The sequence below is a fragment of the Rhinatrema bivittatum genome, chromosome 4 (genome assembly GCF_901001135.1).
Source record: "Rhinatrema bivittatum chromosome 4, aRhiBiv1.1, whole genome shotgun sequence".
Lineage (NCBI taxonomy): Eukaryota > Metazoa > Chordata > Amphibia > Gymnophiona > Rhinatrematidae > Rhinatrema > Rhinatrema bivittatum.
Genome location: NC_042618.1, coordinates 370,486,849 through 370,510,622, shown reverse-complemented (window position 1 = coordinate 370,510,622; position 23,774 = coordinate 370,486,849). Strand labels below are relative to the sequence as shown.

Genomic DNA, 23,774 nt, shown 5'->3' with positions numbered 1-23,774 from the left:
CCATGTTTTTACTCTCCCTGTTTTAATGTAACTTCTCTTTTCCACTTATACGTTAATTGGTTTTTCCCCTTGTTCTAATGTAAACCGGTACGATAAGACCTGGTCTTGAGTGTCGGTATAGTAAAAGAAGTTAAATAAATAAAATAAAATAAATACTTGTGTTCTGTCTTTGTTTCTTCTTGCAGGGGCTTTTCCTCTGTGGTGGCTCTAGGGGCCAGTATAATCTGTAACAAGATCCCGGGTTTAGCGCCTAAGCAGAGGGCAATCTGTCAGAGCAGACCGGACGCTATCATAGTGATCGGAGAAGGGGCTCAAATGGGAATCAACGAGTGCCAGTTTCAGTTTAGGAATGGACGCTGGAACTGCTCTGCCTTGGGAGAAAGGACGGTCTTTGGGAAAGAGCTGAAAGTGGGTATGTTATCTGCGCTATCTATAAATCCCTCTGAACTCCCTGACAGTGTATCCAAAACTAATCATCTACTGATTCAACGTTACAGTAAATGAAAAAGCAAAATAAAAAGGCAATTTTTTTTCTTTTTTTTTTTTTTTTGCTGAAAATCGGTGGCATATCAAACTCTAATGAAAATTAGTAGTCCCGTATCAAGACACTGTTTACTCCTCTTCATATCTACTTAACCTCCATTTATTAAAAAATAACTAATAGTTGACTAGAAAAAAAACAAAACTAAACAAGTGCTTTGCTTTCAGTTGAGTACTGGAGGCAGCAGGGAGATTGAATGTCTTACCTAATACCACAAGCCACAGAGAGAGAGAGAGAGAGAGAGAGAGAGAGAGAGAGAGAGCAGCAAGAGGGGAGCTGTTGAACTGGACTCATGGGCTATGACTTTTCCTTAAGCATGGTCCAATAGTCTAACCACGCCTCTCCCTATTTAATGTAGTGGCAACCCTAAAATTGACCCATTGAAGTCATTTATATTATACACATCACACAGAAAACCATGTAGTGTTCTTATAAGGCTTCTGAATTATTTTTTCACAATAAAAAATGTGTCAATTTTTATTGAATAAATTGCCTTTTATACTTCAAATGTTGGACGACTTCAAGGATTTCTTAGTTTATCCCCAGCCTTGATGATAAGAAAATCCTTATTGACTATGGCCCAAAAGAATTTTTGAGCCATAAATGGAAAATAGGAAATAGAGTATCTGAAAGGCGGACTATAAATAAGTAAATAAATAAGTAAATAAATAAATAAATAAATAGATAGATAGATAGATAGATAGATAAATAAATAAATAAATAATGAACAACATTCAAGGTAAGCATGTATAATTATATATGTACATAGATGCCAGTCTGAGTGCAGATTTATGACCATCATATCATCTTTAGTTGCATGTTTTAGACCTCCCCCATGACAGCTTTAATCCTTAGGGGCGGATTTTAAAAGGAGCGCGAATAGCCTACTTTTGTTTGCGCTCCAGGCGCAAACAAAAGTTCGCTGGATTTTAGTAGATACGCGCGGAGGCGCGCGTATCTGCTAAAAACCTGGATCGGCGCGCGCAAGGCTATGGATTTTGTATAGCCGGCGCGCGCCGAGCCGCGCAGCCTACCCCCGTTCCCTCCAAGGCCGCTCCGAAATCGGAGCAGCCTCGGAGGGAACTTTCCTTTGCCCTCCCCTCACCTTCCCCCTCCCTTCCCCTACCTAACCCACCCACCCGGCCCTGTCTAAAACCCCCCCCTTACCTTTGTCGGGGGATTTACGCCTCCCGGAGGGAGGCGTAAATCCCCGCGTGCGAGCGGGCCTCCTGTGCGCCGGGCCGCGACCTGGGGGCGGGTACGGAGGGCGCGGCCACGCCCCCGGACCGCCCCGGGCCGTAGCCACGCCCCCGTACCCCGCCCCCAAAACGCTGCCGACACGCCCCCGAAATGCCGCGACAACCGGGCCCGCCCCCCGACACGCCCCCGACACGCCCCCCTCGGAGAACCCCGGGACTTACGCGAGTCCCGGGGCTCTGCGCGCGCCGGGAGGCCTATGTAAAATAGGCTTCCCGGCGCGCAGGGCCCTGCTCGCGTAAATCCGCCCGGTTTTGGGCGGATTTACGCGAGCAGGGCTCTGAAAATCCGCCCCTTTATGTATTGCAGTACTTAGTGATAATGATGATATCTGTTTAAGATTATTATTGAGTGCTTGAAACATGCCACAGTTAGATTTGATGGCAGACTATCCTAGCACATAACCTTTTGCACTGTAATAAGGTTTCCTTTGATTTCAACACTAAATTTGACCTAGATCAAATTTACGCTAGGTCTTCTGGTTCTGCCAGCTCCATCTGTCGTGAATAGGCAGATTTACAAAAATGTGAACTGATTTGTTTCAAACAGTATAATTTAATGACTTTAAACAGGAGGAGAAATCCGGTGTAGGGGAGATGTATGGATCCCTAATCGAATGTCTGTAAGCAGTCATTTTCCTTCCCGATCTGTTGTCAGTTCTCATTCTTTGCAACACAACAAGCTTTTGTGGTTGCATTAAAGGCAAGGGTCTTTCCCATTTTGGGTGAGTCAGGAGCACTTTTTTAAGAATATGGCTGTTTGTATCCTTATGGGGGTCCAGAATGCTGCTTAAAGAGATGCTCATTTTTCATCAAAGAGCAGGTTGAGCAACTTACAGCAATGTTCTAATAAAACTTAAGAGCTGAATGCAGCTGGGATGGAAGGGAAGATAAAAGCAAATAACATTAGCTGGGCCTGATTTGCTATGATTTTTTTTTCTCATTGACACAGAATGGGAAGAAAACCTTAGTAAATCAGGCCAATATATCTGGTGAACAATCTGTCATCTAAACTATGAAAAGCTTTTAGCAGATGACTTTTGAGGTGGCAGCTGTAATTATAACTGGTCTGATGCATTCTGAAGGGTATTTGTATGTGTTCAAATTGGGTGTGAGGGGTATTCCTTTTTAATTAAGGGCAACATGCCTTAATTAAACTTTCTAATTCTATCTTTTTATTTATCTATCCTTCTGTCTATCTGTCTATCAGGAAAATCATGCTGTTATAAAACGTCATCTATATACTAAGGAAACACTTGGATAGATTCAGTAGGATTGTTATATAACTTGGGTGTCCTACATGTTGGCATTGATTTGATCTAGTGAGGACTCTCTTAAGATGTGACACTGATGCGCTGAATTATATTCAGATTGTGATACCTCTTATTACCCCAACCAAAATAGGTTTTTCTCTGAGATCGATATGGCAACCAGAACTTTGAACTATGGAATGTGAGACATTGCAGTTAGCTTAGGAAAATGTATTGCTTGTTCTGTGAAATCCACATAACATGCAATTGTGATGTTATTTTAATGCATTAAATATTAGCAAATATTGCAGATTGAATGTAAATATGCTTTTATTTACTCAATGTTGCAGATTGAATGTAAATATGCTTTTATTTACTCAATGTTCTTCCCAAGATTTGTATCTATTGCAGTTCTTTTACAGTCCACAAAAGGATACTGATGTTATATCCCAACCCTTAAGAAAACTGATTCATTTTTGTATAGTTTTGTTCAAAATGTATAAAATTCCCCTTGGATTACAGGCTTGTTTCTATTTACACATGGATGGGTACTTCAAACTTCATATTGTTGAAAATGTACAGGACATACAACAGTTAAGGAGATGGCGAGTCAACAGTTAGGGAAATGGGGACATTATCGGGTTTTTTCCAAATATGCACAGGTAGCAATAGCTATGAAGCCTGATATGATCATCTGAGGTTTGGCTTAAGTTGCTCCAGTAAATGAGCATTTTTTAAAGCAGAAACTCAACATGGCTGAACTTTGTTGTAGGTCAGTTGTAATTTTAATAACAAAGGTAGGAGAAAATATAGCTCAAAATATTTCTGTTCCTGTTCTGACAAGATCCAATTGGAAAAGCATCTCCTGTAAGTTAGACTCACTTACATTATTTAGAGGAAAAAAGCAGGTCCAGTGTTCTAGTGCTTCAAGAAATATTGCAGGGGTGGCCAACTCCAGTCCTCAAAAGCCACAAACAGGCCTGGTTTTTAGGGGATGGAACAGCTCCCCTATGAGGAAAGGCTGAAGAGCTTAGGGCTGTTCAGCTTGGAGAAGAGATGGCTGAGGGGGGATATGATAGAGGTCTTTAAGATCATGAGAAGTCTTGAATGAGTAGATGTGAATCGGTTATTTACACTTTCGAATAATAGAAGGACTAGGGGGCATTCCATGAAGTTAGCAAGTAGCACATTTAAGACTAATCGGAGAAAATTCTTTTTCACTCAACACACAATAAAGCTCTGGAATTTGTTGCCAGAGGATGTGGTTAGTGCAGTTAGTGTAGCTGGGTTCAAAAAAGGTTTGGATAAGTTCTTGGAGGAGAAGTCCATTAACGGCTATTAATCAAGTTTACTTAGGGAATAGCCACTGCTATTAATTGCATCAATACCATGGGATCTTCTTAGTGTTTGGGTACTTGCCAGGTTCTTGTGGCCTGGTTTGGCCTCTGTTGGAAACAGGACACTGGGCTTGATGGACCCTTGGTCTGACCCAGCATGGCAATTTCTTATATTCTTATGTTTTTAGGAGATCCACACTGAATATGCATGAGATAGATTTGCATACAATGGAGTCAGTGCATGCAAATCTGTCTCATGCATATTCATTGTAGATCTCTTGAAAGTCAGACTTGTTTGAAGCTCTTGAGGACTGGAGTTGGCCAGCACTGGAATAATGGCTTCTATCCTGCTGTCCTTGGACTTAGACTTACCGCAAAATTCAGAAAAATCTTTTATTTATTGGTTGTTGGTACAGATCACAAAGCAATAAGGATTAAGTGGAATGACATGGAAAGGTTCCAGTGGTAGTTTCATTTTTCTTTTTTGGAGGGGGTTGACATCCAAAATGGTAGAATTTCCTTTTTTAGACCATTGTTTATTTTCTTGTTTCTATTTGCTTTCAGATTCTCTAGTATTTTAAGTTTGATTCACTAGAAACTTGGAACTAAGAAATACTGCATACACAATCCTCATTATCTCTTTCCTTATATGTAGAGTCAATCTCCTGATGTCACCAACATCTGGAGTTGGGAGAATGAAGAAAACAGCCTGCTGTGATGGCAATTCAAATTAAGGGCAAGAAGCCTAAAATTCAATGGGGAAAAAGGCAAAATAAATGAAAAATTGATACTTACCATTATTGGTGGAAAAAACACATTAAAGAGAATGCAATAAAGGAGTTAGGGAAGGCTCATTTCCCAAAAAAAGGAAAATAAAATGTCTCATCCCCTTTATATATTTTGCCTCCTTGTCATTACATTATCAGTAGCACTACACATAAAGGCGGAACAGTTTCTTGCCAAATGCCATACCTGCAATTTACAACTCTAAAATTTTCAGTCTCCACACCACTCCACCTTCACAGCTCAGAAATGAGAAGACCGAGCAACCCAATCACAGGGAGGGGAGTAGACTAGGGAAAGGGATGCACGTCTGTCTTACACAGCACAGGGACCCTCAGTTAATCCACAGCCCGAAACACACAACACAAGAGAGGCACATTCAACAATGCACAACATATGCCCTCACTAACCCAAGAAGGAACCAATGGCAAAACAGTCTCATGTCTTTGTTTATTTGTTTTTCTTATGCTTTATAAAATAAGTGTTATATATTTTGTATATTTCTCATGTCTGTTGTATCCATGACCATCTCTAGGCTGGAGCAGATCCTAGTGCAGTAATGAGATGCAGGGCTTTTCAGAGGCCTCATTCTCAATAATAACCTGCTGCCACTGCTGTTCTTAGGATCAGCCCATGAATAGTCCCAGAAGCTTTCCCCTCTTAAAGAAAGAGCTGGTGTAGGGTCTGTGCACCCAATCCAACATTCTCCTCTTGCTGCCAACGCACTCTATGGGATCGTCGTTAGGCCTATATGGTGCAATCATCAGAGGGACCCAGCCATTGAACCTGGTGTGGTTGCATTTTTTATATCTGTCTAAAGACAGCCTGGTTGTATCTTCAAATACACCATGGGTTCTTTAAGCTATGTATGGCGTAGACAATTTTAATACTGAAATGTGAGTTATAATAATTTGGTGTGTGGTATAAAGGAAAGATGTGAGTGATTTATGATCATTCCCACTCCAGAATTATGCTTATTGTGTTGGTTTTGGGAGGTGGAAGGATGTTGATCCTTCCACCTCCCAAAACCTTTCTATGTTGATAGAAAGGTATTAAGTGGGTTGGGTAGTGGAAGGGTGTTGATGACTTCATTCATGTGAAAAGTTTGATTTTTCAGATGTTGCTGGCAACTAGGTTTACTATTGAAATCTTTTGCCTATCAAATCTTAATATTTCTTATTGGAATAAATAATTGTTTGAGGTGGTGCCTATTGAAACATCGACATGTTTGATCAGGGGCGAAAGTAATAAATACCATTCTGTTTTGGCAGATCCTTACGGAATACTTGTATATGGGCTCTTTATAATTTTCTTTGTGAAACCTTTTTCTATATTCTGTATATTGTATATATGATTGGCTGAATTTTGAATATATAATATCTCTGGTTCTTTAAGAAAGAGTTCAAATAAATGTCACTACATGAGTAATGTTTCTAGAGCATAAGTGTGAGTGTGCGAGGTATGTGTGTGTGAGAGAGAGAGGATTCAAGGTGCGAAAAAAATAAAAGTAAGTTTAAATGAGGATAAGAGAGATGGCATGCATTCTATGGATGAGATTCTAGGTGTAAGGGTATGCCAAATAGTTTTTTTTTTTTTTTTAAAGGAAAGTACTATGATTTCTGGCAGAAATGTAGCACAGATCCTTTTTAAAAATGGCTTTTGCATGAGAAAATTCAGGCAGTGTTTATAAAGTGTGGAGGGTTGTTCAAATATTTTAAAGTGGTTTTGAGGGACACTCCAGGGAGCCTTTCTATGATTATTTAATAGTTGCAAAATAGTTCTTATAGGAATTCTGCAGCAGTGCTTTGGTCTGGATTTATACCAGGTTCAAGCAGGGGTAAATATATTTTAAGAGAGTTTCAGGAGGCCAATGAAAGCATGTATGTATTTGGGTGAATAACTATTTGTGGGTAGATCTGTGGGCAGAGAAGAAGGTGTTTATGGAATATTTATGGTTGCTCTTTCACCTGTATCCTCTTAAGTATTTTTTTTCAGGCTTTGAAAATATTGTTTTTTAAAAATAATATGTAATTTTAGAATCGTTACTATTTGTTTTTTTCCTCCACTATTTGCCCTTCAGAAGCTATGTAAAGAATTTAGGTGAATTGAGCCTCCTGTGATTTGTAGCTCTTGGTTTACTATAGTGAGACATATTATTGAATGCTTTATCATCAGATAATGAATGCCACTGCAGATTATGTTACCCATGAGTTATTGTTTCCTATGGAAACAATGACTTTTACTTACTCCATTTTGTCATGAGATAATGCAAGAGCTGGCATAGTCTAGTAATAGTTAATAATGTGGGTGATCATTGAGTGCTTAGGAAGTAGGTGAAAAATTAGGGGCAAGGTAAAAAGAAGCCTGTTCTTTATTGTGCCTTCTACAGAAGATAAAACTCATATGAAAGTCTTTTCCACCTTAAACAGACATGTTCAATACAATTTTCCACTTACCTTAATGTTGGGTTTAACATACACTAGAATGGTCAAAATAGGATTTTTTGAAGTTTTCAAATACTTTGTTTCCAGTTACATTTTTGTTAGCATTTTTATTATATTGTTTACAGGTTCAAACTTGTACAGTAGTTCTTTAGAAGTAAGCAGAGATCTGCCTCTGGGGTTGGTAGTACTATTGTTACTAAGTTTTCAGACTGATCTGTATGTTAGTAGCTGAGAGAAAAGAAACAAAGGCTAATTTTATGTATTTCCCAACTGTATTGAGAAAAACTGAAGCATCAGGAGTATAAAAAGACTTGTCTACACCACAAAAAGAATCATTGGAAGAAGAGAAGTAATAACTTAAGTATTCAGTGCACCAGTCACTAGACAACAGTTCACTAGCAGTATATTACCCTCCTGTACCTCCATGACTCTTTACATTGACTGTGTCTTTATGTCCCAGTGATTTCAAAAGGAATGCACTAAGGAGTGCACCTTGTTTAAAAAGAATATCACTGGATGATTTGTTCTCAGGTTGTGGAAACAGAAAGTGAGGATTTCCAATGAGCTGTTAAATAGCAAATTCTGATCTGCTATAGTCCAAGTAACTAGCAGAATTCTGAATTTGCAGCAATCTCATGCACCATCAATCTGCAGTGCCTCTCCCGAGAAACACATTTTTCTATACCAATATCAGAGCTCTACTCGACAGATCTTTTTCTCACTGAATCTGTGGAATGTTTATGCTTCATTGATGCTCTTCACGTACGTAGGGTTTCATAGGGACGCATAAATCTTTAGTTTTCTTTCTTGTTTTCAGATTTGTCATATGGACACGTGTCTTAAGGAAACAAAAACATTACAAAAGTGGTTAGTAAAATTTTAAAAGTTTGTAAGGTTTGCTATTATTTTATTAAGATAAGTAATCCACATTCACAAAATAGTCCTGAGCATCTTAAAAATCAATTTTACTGAAAAATGTATGAGATTTTTAAATACTTGCAAAAACTAGATGTCTACTAGTTTTCCAAAGCTACATACTTTTCTTTCATTTTAACTAACAGTTCTAGGGTCAGTATTTAAAGAAACACTTGGTGCTTCACTTAGGTACCTAAGTTTTCATCTGAAAATGTCCTACATTTAGCCTCATAAACCCTAGGCTCCAAAATGTAGGTCTGCTCTGATTTGCCTAGATGTAAGCTCCTAACAGGGTCATTCATCAAATTATATTAAGGCCTTATCGCGATAAATTTAAAGTGCATTGTGGTAAAATACCTATCTGAATAGCATAGCATGTGTTGTAGTAACTCAAAAATTACCCTTACCATGCCCTTTTTTTAATTTCAGGTGCTAATCATGTGAAATTTATAGCAAAATGATGAATCTAGGTCTAAGTTAGATGCTTAATGTCAAAAATCACTGCCTAACATTTTCCCCCAAACTAATTCCTCTCCCATTGCTGTCTACTTTTTGTATCTAAATTTCAGTGGCTAATGAAAATTGGCTCCCAAATTTAAGAACTTAGCCCTAAGCAATTTTCAAAGTCACCAATATAGGAAGCTCACTTGCTAAGGGGCATATTTACTAAATTGTGCTAACAGGCTAATGAGTGTTGATGCATATTTTTATTACATAGAAGCTATTAATATCAATGTGGTTATATTTACTATGTGTTAACAAACATTAAGATCATCTTGGACTCAAAACTGTTTGTGCCCCTGTAAGTACATGTAGTGGTCAAGGCAAGTTTTTTAGACTTAGAAGTTTGTGCCAATTAAAACCCTTAGACCAGGAATTTCATACTATCCTCCAGATGTTATTATTCATAGGCCTTGATTACTGCAATTCTCTATATCATGGGGCTCCAATGTCCACACTCAGAGTACTTCAAATAGCCCAGAATGTGGCTGCTCGCATTCTGACAGGGACAAGCATCAGACAACACATTATTCCAATCCTTAGTAAACGCCACTGCCTTCTGGTTGAGTGGAGAATTACAAAGAAGATAATACATAAATTATTGGGTAAAATCAAACCATCCTGGATCAGTGCTATGCCTCGAGTTTATAATTTTCTATATGCCTTAAAATCATCGCCACCTGGCTTGCTTGACATCCCTTCCTCAAGGGCCACATATTTTGCTGAAACTCATAAGAGGGCGTTCTCCATCACAGGCCCGACTTGCTGGAATTGTTTACCAGAGCAAAAGTGTTTAAAAGTATGTGTTAAGACTTTCAGGAAATGTATCTATTTATTTATTTATTGGCTTTTTTTATACCGTCATTTAGAACTGTTTCTTCACAATGGTTTGCAGAAGGCACATAATATAAAACAATATAAAAACAATAAAACTTGGACACTGGACATTGTTGCTGTTAAGGAGACATGGTTCACGGATTGTCATGATTGAGATATGGCCATACCAGGCTATAACTTGTTAAGGAAAGACAGAGAGGACAGAAAAGGGGGAAGAGTAGGGATGTGAATCGTGTCCTCGATCGTCTTAACGATCGATTTCGGCTGGGAGGGGGAGGGAATCGTATTGTTGCCGTTTGGGGGGGTAAAATATCGTGAAAAATCGTGAAAAATCTAAAAATCTAAAAATCGCAAAACCGGCACATTAAAACCCCCTAAAACCCACCCCCGACCCTTTAAATTAAATCCCCCACCCTCCCGAACTCCCCCCCAAATGAGTTAAATAACTTGCGGGTCCAGCGGCGGTCCGGAACGGCAGCGGTCCGGAACGGGCTCCTGCTCCTGAATCTTGTTGTCTTCAGCCGGCGCCATTTTCCAAAATGGCGCCGAAAAATGGCGGCGGCCATAGACGAACACGATTGGACGGCAGGAGGTCCTTCCGGACCCCCGCTGGACTTTTGGCAAGTCTCGTGGGGGCCAGGAGGCCCCCCACAAGCTGGCCAAAAGTTCCTGGAGGTCCAGCGGGGGTCAGGGAGCGATTTCCCGCCGCGAATCGTTTTCGTACGGAAAATGGCGCCGGCAGGAGATCGACTGCAGGAGGTCGTTCAGCGAGGGTTCCGGCGCCTCGCTGAACGACCTCCTGCAGTCGATCTCCTGCCGGCGCCATTTTCCGTACGAAAATGATTCGCGGCGGGAAATCGCTCCCTGACCCCCGCTGGACCTCCAGGAACTTTTGGCCAGCTTGTGGGGGGCCTCCTGACCCCCACGAGACTTGCCAAAAGTCCAGCGGGGGTCCGGAAGGACCTCCTGCCGTCCAATCGTGTTCGTCTATGGCCGCCGCCATTTTTCGGCGCCATTTTGGAAAATGGCGCCGGCTGAAGACAACAAGATTCAGGAGCAGGAGCCCGTTCCGGACCGCTGCCGTTCCGGACCGCCGCTGGACCCGCAGGTTATTTAACTCATTTGGGGGGGGGGGTTCGGGAGGGTGGGGGATTTAATTTAAAGGGTCGGGGGGTGGGTTTTAGGGGGTTTTAGTGTGCCGGCTCACGATTCTAACGATTTATAACGATAAATCGTTAGAATCTCTATTGTATTGTGTTCCATAACGGTTTAAGACGATATTAAAATTATCGGACGATAATTTTAATCGTCCTAAAACGATTCACATCCCTAGGGAAGAGTAGCTCTTTATATTCTGGAAGAAAGGAGGTGCAGGGGAGATATGATACAGACCTTCAGATACCTGAAAGCTGGTTGAAAAGTCCAGCACTCACTTTGGAAAGGTGTTAAGGTAGTGTGATTTGGTTTGATTAGGTATCAACATTTGTTAATCAAGACAGCAGTGAGTCACTCTGGCTGACTAATTAAAGTTAGACTGTATTTCCCAATCCTCCCACCCCTCCCCCACATACCCCTAGCTTATCCTTTAATTTATAGGCAGGTGCTACTTTCACAAAGTAAAAACCAACAACAAAAAACAAAAAACCTTATTGAGAGTTTGATCATTCCCCTGAAGGCCACTAGCAGACATATAGTGAATTCACTAATACATTTAAAGGACGTTAATTAGACACATTCCTACTCCCATAGCAACCTAAAACTTAACTAGGAACTGAACAAATTTGAGATGAAGGCAGCAGTCCAGCAGCAAGAGGGGGGTTTCCCAGTCTTTTGCATTGAGTGTCACATGTATGATTTTTTTTACCTGCTGGTGAGAAATTGTACATGTGCATGTGATGCAAAGAGCTCCTGTCTTTCAGAGAACAAGTCCGATCTCTGAAGGCTAGAGTGGCAGACTTGGAGGAACTGAGGCAGACAGAGATGTATATAGATGAGACCTTCAGGGACATAGTAGCCAAATCCCAACTTCAGACTGGCAGTCCTGGTGCTGCCTTGGAGGAAGAAGGTCTCATGATCGGAGAGCATCAACCTGGTGCAGCAGGAAAGGATCCTGTAGCAAGGACCTGCTCTCCAGGTGATGCATTGTCCTTTCACACCAAGGATGTGTCTCCAAGGTCTACTGCCCAGGAGGGAAGGGTTAGGTCGGCCGTCATAGTTGGTGATTCGATTATTAGGAATGTAGACAGCTGGGTGGCTGGTGGGTGTGAGGATCGCCTGGCAGTGGCGTAGCTAGACAATTTGGCGCCCGGGGCAAGAGACTTCTTCGGCGCCCCCTCCCTCCATCAAGATTCTAGTCTTAGTCATTTAAAAATATACATTTTCTAAAGGCTTGAAAAAAATAGCAAAACCATTTCAGATTGGAACTATTCTAGTCTTCATTCTTAAATTATGCTAAAAAAAAACAAAACCTGGTATCAGTATCTTAAATTTGTGATTTTGCTGAGATGAACATTTTAAATAGTTTAATTTTTTTTGCTTTAGTATTTGTCTCTACCCACTTTGCTAAATTTTATTTTCTAGAAGAGGGATGCTTAACATTCAGTAATTTAATCTTTCATCCAACTTTTCAAAAGTTGCACTACCAGCACAAATTTTTTTTTTAAAACTGGCAGATTCCTCTCTCACATACATACCGTATATACACATACAGAAGCACCATTCCTTTCTCATACACACACACCGCTCCTTTCTCACATACACACAGAAGCACCCTTCCGATCCAAGGTTGAACAGCTGGTCTCCGATGGCGGTTAGCAGACCGGTGTTCACTTCTTCGGCCCCCGCTGGCCTCGATTTTAATGTCTTTGGCCCCCGCCGGCCTCGATTTTAATGTCTTCGGCTCTCTTGGTCTCCTGCGGGGGACGAAGACCTTAAAATCAAGGCCGGCAGGGGCTGAAGAAAAGAAGATGGGCGCCACCCAGTCGGCCCCCGCCGGCCTCGATTTTAATGTCTTCGGCCCTCTTGGTCTCCGGCGGGGGCTGAAGACTTTAAAATCGAGGCCGGCAGGGGCCGAAGAAAAGAAGATGGGCGCCGCCCAGTCGGCCCCTGCTTGAGGTGGGCTGGGAGGCGCCCATCTTCTTTGCTTCGGCCTCCGCCACCGGCGGCCTCGATTTTAATTTATTCGGCCCCCGCAGGCCTTGGGCGCCTCCCCCCGCTTGAGGCTGGCTGGGAGGCGCCCATCTTCTTTTCTTTGGCCGCTGCCGGCCTCGATTTTAATTTCTCCAGCGAGGGCTGGCTGGGAGGTTCCCATCTTCATTTCTTCGGCCCGCGCGCCGCTGGCTCACCTGGCTGATCTTCTTTTCTTCGGCCCCCGCCGGCCTCGATTTGTATTTCTTCGGCCCCTGCCGGCTTGGTGAAGGCATTGAGGCTGGGCTGAAGAAGAGCCACGCAGTCGAGACCACGTGACCAGGTAGACCGGCCCATCGGGGGATGCCCGATCCCCCGATAGGTCAATCCGCCCCTGACCATTACTATAAATCTCTCATAACAAAACAAACAAAAAAAGACGATCTGCCAGTATTCAACAACATTTACATCTGGGCTTAAAATACTAATTTCTTTTTTTATTTAAATAGCTTTTTGGCGCCCCCTTAGACCCGGCGCCTGGGGCGGCCGCCCACCCCGCCCACCCCTCGCTATGCCACTGTCGCCTGGTAACATAGCTACCTGGTGTGAAGGTGGCGGACCTCACGTGTCACCTAGATAGGATTTTAGACAGTGCTGGGGAGGAGCCGGCTGTCGTGGTACAAACTTATTTTTTTTCCAGCTGGCATTTGAAACGGAAGCACAATAACATTACAGCTTTATTGTTGTTAGTCTTCAGGTTAGGAATCTTTAGACATTAAGGGGTAGATTTTCAGACGAGCGCGAATAGCCTACTTTTGTTTGCGCTCCAGGCGCAAACAAAAGTACGCTGGATTTTAGTAGATACGCGCGGAGCCGCGCGTATCCACTAAAATCCTGGATCGGCGCGCGCAAGGCTATCGATTTTGTATAGCCTGCGCGCGCCGAGCCGCGCTGCCTCCCCCCGTTCCCTCCAAGGCCGCTCCGAAATCGGAGCGGCCTCGGAGGGAACTTTCCTTTGCCCTCCCCTCACCTTACCCTCCCTTCCCCTACCTAACCCACCCACCCGGCCCTGTCTACACCCCCCCCTTACCGTTGTCGGGGGATTTACGCCTCCCGGAGGGAGACGTAAATCCCCGCGCGCCAGCGGGCCTGCTGCGCGCCGGGCCGCGACCTGGGGGCGGGTACGGAGGGCGCGGCCACGCCCCCGGGCCGTAGCCACGCCCCGTACCCGCCCCCAAAACGCGGCCGACACGCCCCCGAAACGCCGCGTCGACCGGGCCCGCCCCCCGACACGCCCCCGACACGCCCCCCTCCGAAAACCCCGGGACGTACGCGAGTCCCGGGGTCTGCGCGCGCCGGTAGGCCTATGTAAAATAGGCTTCCCGGCGCGCAGGGCCCTGCTCGCCTAAATCCGCCCGGTTTTGGGCGGATTTAGGCGAGCAGGGCTCTGAAAATCTACCCCTAAGTTGGGAATTGTGCTTACAGTAAAAAAAACTGTAGTGGTAAATATGTAGTAAATATGAAGTAAAAATTAGTAGTGTTATATAGAAAGACTTGTTAATATATATTTGTAGTTTATTGTATGGTTCTATATTTGTTATTTGTTACCCATCTTGAAACTGGCTTGCATGGATAATGCTCTTTTAAAATAAATAAATAGTAAATAATATACCCCTTAGAGACCTAGATCATTTGAAAACTGATCCCCAAATGACTAGTTGTGAGTGTGTGGGATAGAATGGATTTTATATATTACTGCCGGTTTTTAGAATATATACAATTAAGACAATGTGTTATCTAGTAAGAGCCAAAGAAATTAAGGAACATTGAGCTAAAATTAACTTGGCCTAGAATGCACAGGCACTGTGAAGCAGCAGGATGCAGAAGCTGTAACATGGAACAGCTTCCCAATGGAGGTGGAGAAAACAAAAAATGCCATTCTTCAGCTCCCGTCTTAACTCACAACCACTAAATACCTCCCCATGCCCCCTCCCCCAATCCCTCCCATTTAATCAATGCACACACAAAAGTGTTGGAATTGCAACATTTAATAATGGAATTGCATGGCCGCAATAACAAACAGCTTTGCAGAAGCAAAGGCATACATAATAATAATGAGGTCAATATTCAAAGCTATTTATTTAGATAAGCGATTCACAAGTTATCAATCTAAATGGTGAGTTTTTGAATATTGAGTCACTTATTCGCTAGATTACCTGGATAAAATGAAGTGTTTCAGTGCGTTTTGGGGAGACGTTATCCAGCCTATCTCTGCCAAATTTTAGTTCTATCCTGCTAAGTTAGCCAGATATCTTTAGAGCTGCTTGTGTGGCTGGATAAGTAGCTACTTAACTATATACTTCAAAAAAGATATCCAGTTAAGTAGCACTCCATTGCAAAAAAAAAAATTGCCTGCCATCCGGCCCCATTCTCACCTTGCCAACACAATTGAAAAACCCTGTTGGCTAAGACCCCCTTCATAAGAACATAAGAAATTGCCATGCTGGGTCAGACCAAAGGTCCATCAAGCCCAGCATCCTGTTTCCAACAGAGGCCCAGGCCACAGGAACCTGGCAATTACCCAAACACTAAGAAGATCCAATGCTACTGATGGAATTAATAGCAGTGGCTATTCCCTAAGTAAACTTGATTAATAGTCGTTAATGGACTTCTCCTCCAAGAACATATCCAAACCTTTTTTGAACCCAGCTACACTAACTGCACTAACCACATCCTCTGTCAACAAATTCCAGAGCTTTATTGTGTGTTGAGTGAAAAAGAAATTTCTCCGATTAGTCTTAAATGTGCTACTTGTTAACTTCATGGAATGCCCCCTAGTCCTATTCTTCAAAAGTGTAAATAACCGATTCACATCTACTCGTTCAAGACCTCTCATGGTCTTAAAGACCTCTATCATATCCCCCCTCAGCCATCTCTTTTCCAAGCTGAACAGCCTAACCTCTTCAGCCTTTCCTCATAGGGGAGCTGTTCCATCCTCTTTATCATTTTGGTTGCCCTTCTCTGTACCTTCTCCATCGCAACTATATCTTTTTTTAGATGAGGCGACCAGAATTGTACACGGTATTCAAGGTGCGGTCTCACCACGGAGCGATATAGAGGCATTATGACATTTTCTGTTTTATTAACCATTCCCTTCCTAATAATTCCTAACATTCTGTTTGCTGAGCGAACACTGAGGGAATACTGAGAGGAGAGGATCACCTTGCTGGTGGCTGAAAGGAATCAGTAAGTTTTTGCTTGGGACATTGTCTTTTTTAAAAGTATTGGGGCAAAGTTAACTATTTGGGAATATTATTTAGTGTGTTTGTGTGTTTGTGCCTTTAATAGTCAGAAAAGCAGTGAATAAACAAGTTAGACTGTATTTTTAAATAGTCAATAAGGTAGCAGTAGGTAGACAGTGAATCAACAAGTTAGACTGTTTGTATTTTTAGTCAGTCAATAAGGTAGCAGTAGGTAGTGTGTTTATTTTTAAAAGTCTGCAGAACTGAGTGTTCGCCAGACTTTTAAAGAACTGAGTGTTTGTATTTAATACTGAGTGTTTGTATTGAAAAAACCCCCCCACAAACCCCCCCCCCCAAAAAAAAAAGTAGCCAGAAGCTAGAAATAAGCTAGGAGCAGTGTATACCTAAGTAAAAAAGTTGAATAGTTCAGCTCAGTTACTCACCTTGGAAAGGTGTTGAAGTAGTGTGATTGGGTTTGAATAGGGACCAACATTTGTTAATCAAGAGAGCAGTGAGTCACTCAGGCTGACTAACTGGAGTTAGACTTTGTATTTTTTGTTAGGAACTGGGGAACCTTTTGGGGAAGGGGGAGTCTCTTCCGAAGGGATGGGCTCTACCTTAACCAGGGTGGAACCAGACTGCTGGCGCTAACCTTTAAAAAGGAGATAGAGCAGCTTTTAAACTAGAACAAAGGGGAAAGCCGACAGTCGCTCAGCAGTGCATGGTTCGGAGAGAGGTATCTTTAAAGGATACTACTGATGCAATAGAATTAGGGCATCCCAACAGTGAGGTTCCAATAATTAGAAAAGTAGTCCAAGTGCCTGTAACTAAAAACTCACCTGAGCTAAAAAATTCTAACTTATCCCTATCAATTAAAAAGCAGAATGAAAATACAAACAAAAAACAAACTTTGAAATGTTTGTATGCTAATGCCAGAAGTCTAAGAAGTAAGATGGGAGAATTAGAATGTATAGCAGTGAATGATGACATAGACTTAATTGGCATAACAATTTCTGTTATAGTTTAATTCTGTCCTATCTTCCGACATCCATGTTTTTACTCTCCCTGTTTTAATGTAACTTCTCATTTCTACTTATACGTTAATTGGTTTCCCCATGTTCTAATGTAAACCGGTACGATAAGACCTGGTCTTGAGTGTCGGTATAGTAAAAGAAGTTAAATAAATAAATAAAATAAATCTCAGAGACATGGTGGAAAGAGGATAACCAATGGGACATTGCTATACCGGCGTACAAATTATATCGCAATGACAGAGAGGAGCACTCAGGAGGAGGTGTGGCACTTTATGTCCGGGATGGCATAGAGTCCAACAGGATAAACATTCTGCATGAGACTAAATACAAAATTGAATCTTTATGGGTAGAAATCCCTTGTGTGTCGGGGAAGACTATAGTGATAGGGGTATACTACCGTCCACCTGGTCAAGATGGTGAGACGGACAGTGAAATGCTAAGAGAAATTAGGGAAGCTAACCAAATTTGTAGTGCAGTAAAAATGGGAGACTTCAATTACCCCAATATTGACTGGGTAAATGTATCATCGGGTCATGCTAGAGAGATAACGTTCCTGGATGGAATAAATGATAGCTTTATGGAGCAATTGGTTCAGGAACCGACGAGAGAGGGAGCAATTTTAGATCTAATTCTCAGTGGAGCACAGGACTTGGTGAGAGAGGTAACGGTGGTGGGGCCGCTTGGCAATAGTGATCATAATATGATCAAATTTGATTTAATGACTGGAAGAGGTGCAAATCCAAGGCTCTCGTGCTAAACTTTCAAAAGGGAAACTTTGATAAAATGAGAAAAATTATTAGAAAAAAACTGAAAGGAGCAGCTACAAAAGTAAAAAATGTCCAAGAGGCGTGGTCATTGTTAAAAATACCATTCTAGAAGCACAGTCCAGATGTATTCCACACATTAAGAAATGTGGAATGAAGGCAAAACGATTACCAGCATGGTTAAAAGGGGAGGTGAAAGAAGCTATTTTAGCCAAAAGATCTTCATTCAAAAATTGGAAGAAGGATCCAACAGAAGAAAATAGGATAAAGCATAAACGTTGGCAAGTTAAATGTAAGACATTGATAAGACAGGCTAAGAGAGAATTTGAAAAGAAGTTGGCTGTAGAGGCAAAAACTCACAGTAAAAACTTTTTAAAATATATCCGAAGCAGAAAGCCTGTGAGGGAGTCAGTTGGACCGTTAGATGATCAAGGGGTCAAAGGGGCACTTAGAGAAGATAAGGCCATGGCGGAAAGATTAAATGATTTTTTTGCTTTGGTGTTTACTGAAGAGGATGTTGGGGAGGTACCCGTAATGGAGAAGGTTTTCATGCGTAATGATTCAGATGGACTGAATCAAATCACGGTGAACCTAGAAGATGTGGTAGGCCTGATTGACAAACTGAAGAGTAGTAAATCACCTGGACTGGATGGTATACACCCCAGAGTTGTGAATGAACTAAAAAATGAAATTTCAGACCTATTAGTAAAAATTTGTAACTTATCATTAAAATCATCCATTGTACCTGAAGACTGGAGGATAACAAATGTAACCCCAATATTTAAAAAGGGCTCCAGGGGTGATCCGGGAAACTACAGACTGGTTAGCCTGACTTCAGTGCCAGGAAAAATAGTGGAAAGTGTTCTAAACATTAAAATCACAGAACATATAGAAAGACATGGTTTAATGGAACAAAGTCAGCATGGCTTTACCCAGGGCAAGTCTTGCCTCACAAATCTGCTTCACTTTTTTGAAGGAGTTAATAAACATATGGATAAAGGTGAACAGGTAGATATAGTATACTTGGATTTTCAGAAGGTGTTTGACAAAGTTCCTCATGAGAGGCTTCTAGGAAAAGTAAAAAGTCATGGGATAGGTGGGGATGTCCTTTCGTGGATTGCAAACTGGCTAAAAGACAGGAAACAGAGAGTAGGATTAAATGGATAATTTTCTCAGTGGAAGGGAGTGGACAGTGGAGTGCCTCAGGGATCTGTATTGGGACCCTTACTTTTCAATATATTTATAAATGATCTGGAAAGAAATACGACGAGTGAGATAATCAAATTTGCAGATGACATAAAATTGTTCAGAGTAGTTAAATCACAAGCAGATTGTGATAAATTGCAGGAAGACCTTGTGAGACTGGAAAATTGGGCATCCAAATGGCAGATGAAATTTAATGTGGATAAGTGCAAGGTGATGCATATAGGGAAAAATAACCCATGCTATAATTACACAATGTTGGGTTCCATATTAGGTGCTACAACCCAAGAAAGAGATCTAGGTGTCATAGTGGATAACACATTGAAATCGTCAGTTCAGTGTGCTGCGGCACTCAAAAAAGCAAACAGAATGTTGGGAATTATTAGAAAGGGAATGGTGAATAAAACGGAAAATATCATAATTCCTCTGTATCGCTCCATGGTGAGACCGCAACTTGAATACTGTGTACAATTCTGGTCGCCGCATCTCAAAAAAGATATAATTGCGATGGAGAAGGTACAGAGAAGGGCTACCAAAATGATAAGGGGAATGGAAGAACTCCCCTATGAGGAAAGACTAAAGAGGTTAGGACTTTTCAGCTTGGAGAAGAGATGATTGAGGGGGGATATGATAGAGATGTTTAAAATCATGAGAGGTCTAGAACAGGTAGATGTGAATCGGTTATTTATTCTTTCGGATAGTAGAAAGACTAGGGGGCACTCCGTGAAGTTAGCATGGGGCACATTTAAAACTAATCGGAGAAAGTTCTTTTTTACTCAACACACAATTAAACTCTGGAATTTGTTGCCAGAGGATGTGGTTAGTGCAGTTAGTATAGCTGTGTTTAAAAAAGGATTGGATAAGTTCTTGGAGGAAAAGTCCATTACCTGCTATTAAGTTCACTTAGAGAATAGCCACTGCCATTAGCAATGGTAACATGGAATAGATTTAGTTTTTGGGTACTTGCCAGGTTCTTATGGCCTGGATTGGCCACTGTTGGAAACAGGATGCTGGGCTTGATGGACCCTTGTTCTGACCCAGTATGGCATTTTCTTATGTTCTTATGTTCTTTTTTGACTGCTGCAGCACACTGAGCCGACGATTTTAAAGAGTTATCCACTATGATGCCTAGATCTTTTTCCTGGGTGGTAACTCCTAATATGGAAGCTATCATCGTGTAACTACAGCATGGGTTATTTTTCCCTATATGCAACACCTTGCACTTGTCCACATTAAATTTCATCTGCCATTTGGATACCCAATCTTCCAGTATTGCAAGGTCCTCCTGTAATGTATCACAATCTGCTTGTGATTTAACTACTCTGAATAATTTTGTATCATCTGCAAATTTGATAACCTCACTTGTCGTATTCCTTTCCAGATCATTTATATATATATTGAAAAGCAGCGGTCCAAGTACAGATCCCTGAGGCACTCCACTGTTTACCCTTTTCCACTGAGAAAATTTACCATTTAATCCTACTCTCTGTTTCCTGTCTTTTAACCAGTTTGTAATCCACAAAAGGACATCGCCTCCTATCCCATGACATTTTAGTTTTCTTAGAAACCTCTCATGAGGGACTTTGTCAAATGCCTTCTGAAAATCCAAATACACTACACCTACCGGTTCACCTGTATCCACATGTTTATTAACCCCTCCAAATTTTAAAATAAATCAAAGTATTGGTGCCAGCCCTCCAACCTTCCCTCCTCTCTCCCCACCAAGTACTTAAAAAAATTGCTTTCTTGCCACCCCGCACATTCCATAGTGCCACCGTCTCCCCCGAAGCCCTCCCTGAATTGTGGGCCTGTTTTTAGTCCCAGGATCACAGTACTCTGCAATCCCAGGCACTTCCAGTGTTCTCTGGTAATAGAGTTGGAAGCATACACTATCTCATAATTGTTCAGCCTCACTTGGCGCTTATGGCATTAGCCACAAAATTAATGAAATCTTAATATACATAACTGCAGATGACATTGCTGCCTACTATAAGGATAGGCCATAAAAGCCCAACCTCTATGAAGTTCAAGCTGTGATCAAGCTGTCCAAATTCACCCTCTGCTGATGACTTTTTTGTGACAGACACAAACCAGTGCCTGTATTTTCAAAGAATATGGGAGGTCCACCCCATCCATTAAAGATTGGGATGTGGCCAGACCTCCATCAGCAATAGCATTTTACCATTTAGAATTTATAGAAAGATCCCTATCCTGGCCATAAGCTGGACAGAGCCTATATCGCACTTGTCTAGGGATTGTAAAAATCTGTTAAAGTCCCATAAGAGTCTTGACTATCTCACTAAATAATCGAAGACTATGGCCATGAGCCCCATCAGAGTGCCTGAAAACCACCATGGGTTTCTGGCAGTGAATCTTCATTTGCTCAAAACCACTCCAGCTTGCTAAGTGTTGTTGAGGCTATGGCTACACATCAGAAATTTGAATTGCAGTAAGGAAAATCCAGTATTGGAAAGATGAACTTCATCAAGCCTGTAGAGGTCAGGACAGCCCCAAGGATCAATTCATGGGAAATTATTAAACCCTCAATATATATATACATTTATGCATTCAATGGTTTACTTTGTAATGAGTCTTTTCCACTGCATGGGAAGTGGTGCCCCATATGACAAACACATGGGAATGATCTGAGTCTAAACAATTCATGTATGTGAAAACAATGCAGACATCAAAATGTAATTATTCTGCATCTTCTTAACTAGCTGCACACCATATCAATAGAGATGAGCTTCATTTTTTTCTACTGGGTCGTTTTTTGAGTTGGACGCTTCGGGGTAAAGTTCGTTTTTCCTCGGTTAGTTTTTTGGAAAAATGAACAAAAACTAAACGGGGAAAAACAAAACAGGCCCAAAAAACGAAGCGGGAAAACGAAGCTCAAAAAAACCCACCCCAAGCATTAAAATTTACTTTAATACATTAAATACAACCCCCCCCCCCACCATCCCGATCCCTCCCCAAGACTTACAAACATCCCTGGTGGTCCAGCGGGGTCCCGCGAGCGATTTCTCCCTCCGTGCTGTCGGGCTTTCCGGCCTGCCTCGCATCAAAATGGCACCAATAGCCTTTGACCTACTATGTCACAGGGGCTACCGGTGCCATTGGTCAGCCCCTGTCACATGGCCATTGGCGCCATCTTGTGCTCCTACCATGTGACAGGGGCCGACTAATGGCACCGGTAGCCCCTGTGACATAGTAGGTCAAAGGCTATCGGTGCCATTTTGATGTGAGGCAGGCCAGAAAGCCCGATGGAACGGAAGGAGAAATCCCTCGCGGGACCCCGCTGGACCACCAGGGATGTTAGTAAGTCTTGGGGAGGGATCGGGATGGTGGTGGTGGTGGTGGTGGGGGGAGGGGTTGTATTACAGTAAATTGTAATGCTTGGGGTGGTATTTTATTTAAAAAAAATAAAATGTGCCCTCCCCATACAAACCTGAAAAACTAATTTTCCTCTTAGTTCGGGGATAATCAGTTCGGGGTTCAGGGCCCCCGACCCCCGACGAATTAGGCAATTTCATTGAAATTGCCTAATTCGTGATAAATGAACCACATCTCTACATATCCCTAAGATAAATATTGCTTAAGGTGGAGCTTGAGTTTTCTTACTGTCAAGCAGCAATAGCATCAGCTGATTTCATCGCATTCCACATTGTGCCAACCAGAGCAGGATCAATCCCAGCAGAGCTAAATCAAAATGCTCGCCTAGTGGTCTAGAAAGTGCCCTTTTCTGATCCCAGAAAATAAGAGTGACTGCATAACGCTGTTACGATGCTGCTCATGGGCCTAGCCGCAAGTAGCCTCTCACCTCACGTGGCCCGAGTGCCACCAAACCGTTCTTCCCCTGCATGGCAGGAGTGCTGTCGAGCTCTCTTCCTTGCGGCCCAGAGGCTGCCATCGCCTCTGCTCTCTCCACAGCCTGGCAGCCGCCCAGGCCATCCTGGGTGTGTCTGTGTGTTTGTGTGTGTGGTTGTGAATAGGAGGCTGCCTGTGATGGGTGTGTGTGTGTGTGAATTGGATGAGCTCCCTCCAGTAATACAAACTTTAAAAACTGACACCACCAGCTCTGCTCTGCCTCCAATCCCCGGAGCCCATGGCTGGTGCAAGGTTATTAGGTGCCCTAGGCAAACCTTATAGCCTTGTAGAACGTCCCCCTGCCCCCCCCCGGCCTGCTCCACACACACAGTTATGCATTTGTAATAACATTTTACATGAAAAATATCAAAGTCCAGTATTCTGAATTAAAAATATCATTTTCAATATACATGCCGGCATATTTGTGCTGGATTTTAAAATCCACATGTGCATGTGTGGGCGGTGCTCGTGGTGGTGGTGGGGGGGGGGGGGATTAATTTTAGTAAATTACCAGCAGCGACGCTATCGGGCTTTCTTCAGTTCCCTCCCAGTCTGCTCCAGGGGGCACTCGGGGTTAAGGCTCCAATTAAGGAGCGGACTGGGAGGAAACTTTCCTACTCCCCCTGCCTAACCTTCCTTCCCTTTCCCCTCTCCACTCCGACCCCTAAACCCTA

The 23,774-nt window shown here is 42.3% G+C and overlaps 1 protein-coding gene across 1 annotated transcript in view; it reads left to right on the top strand.

The window, feature by feature from the left end:
- The window catches only part of WNT7A (Wnt family member 7A), a 151,499-nt gene that overhangs the window by 2,256 nt on the left and 125,469 nt on the right, over positions 1-23,774 (top strand). The window contains exon 2 of the mRNA XM_029600834.1: positions 185-412. Within this exon, the coding sequence (XP_029456694.1) occupies positions 185-412 (228 nt within the window). The remainder of the gene's footprint in view (positions 1-184; positions 413-23,774) is intronic.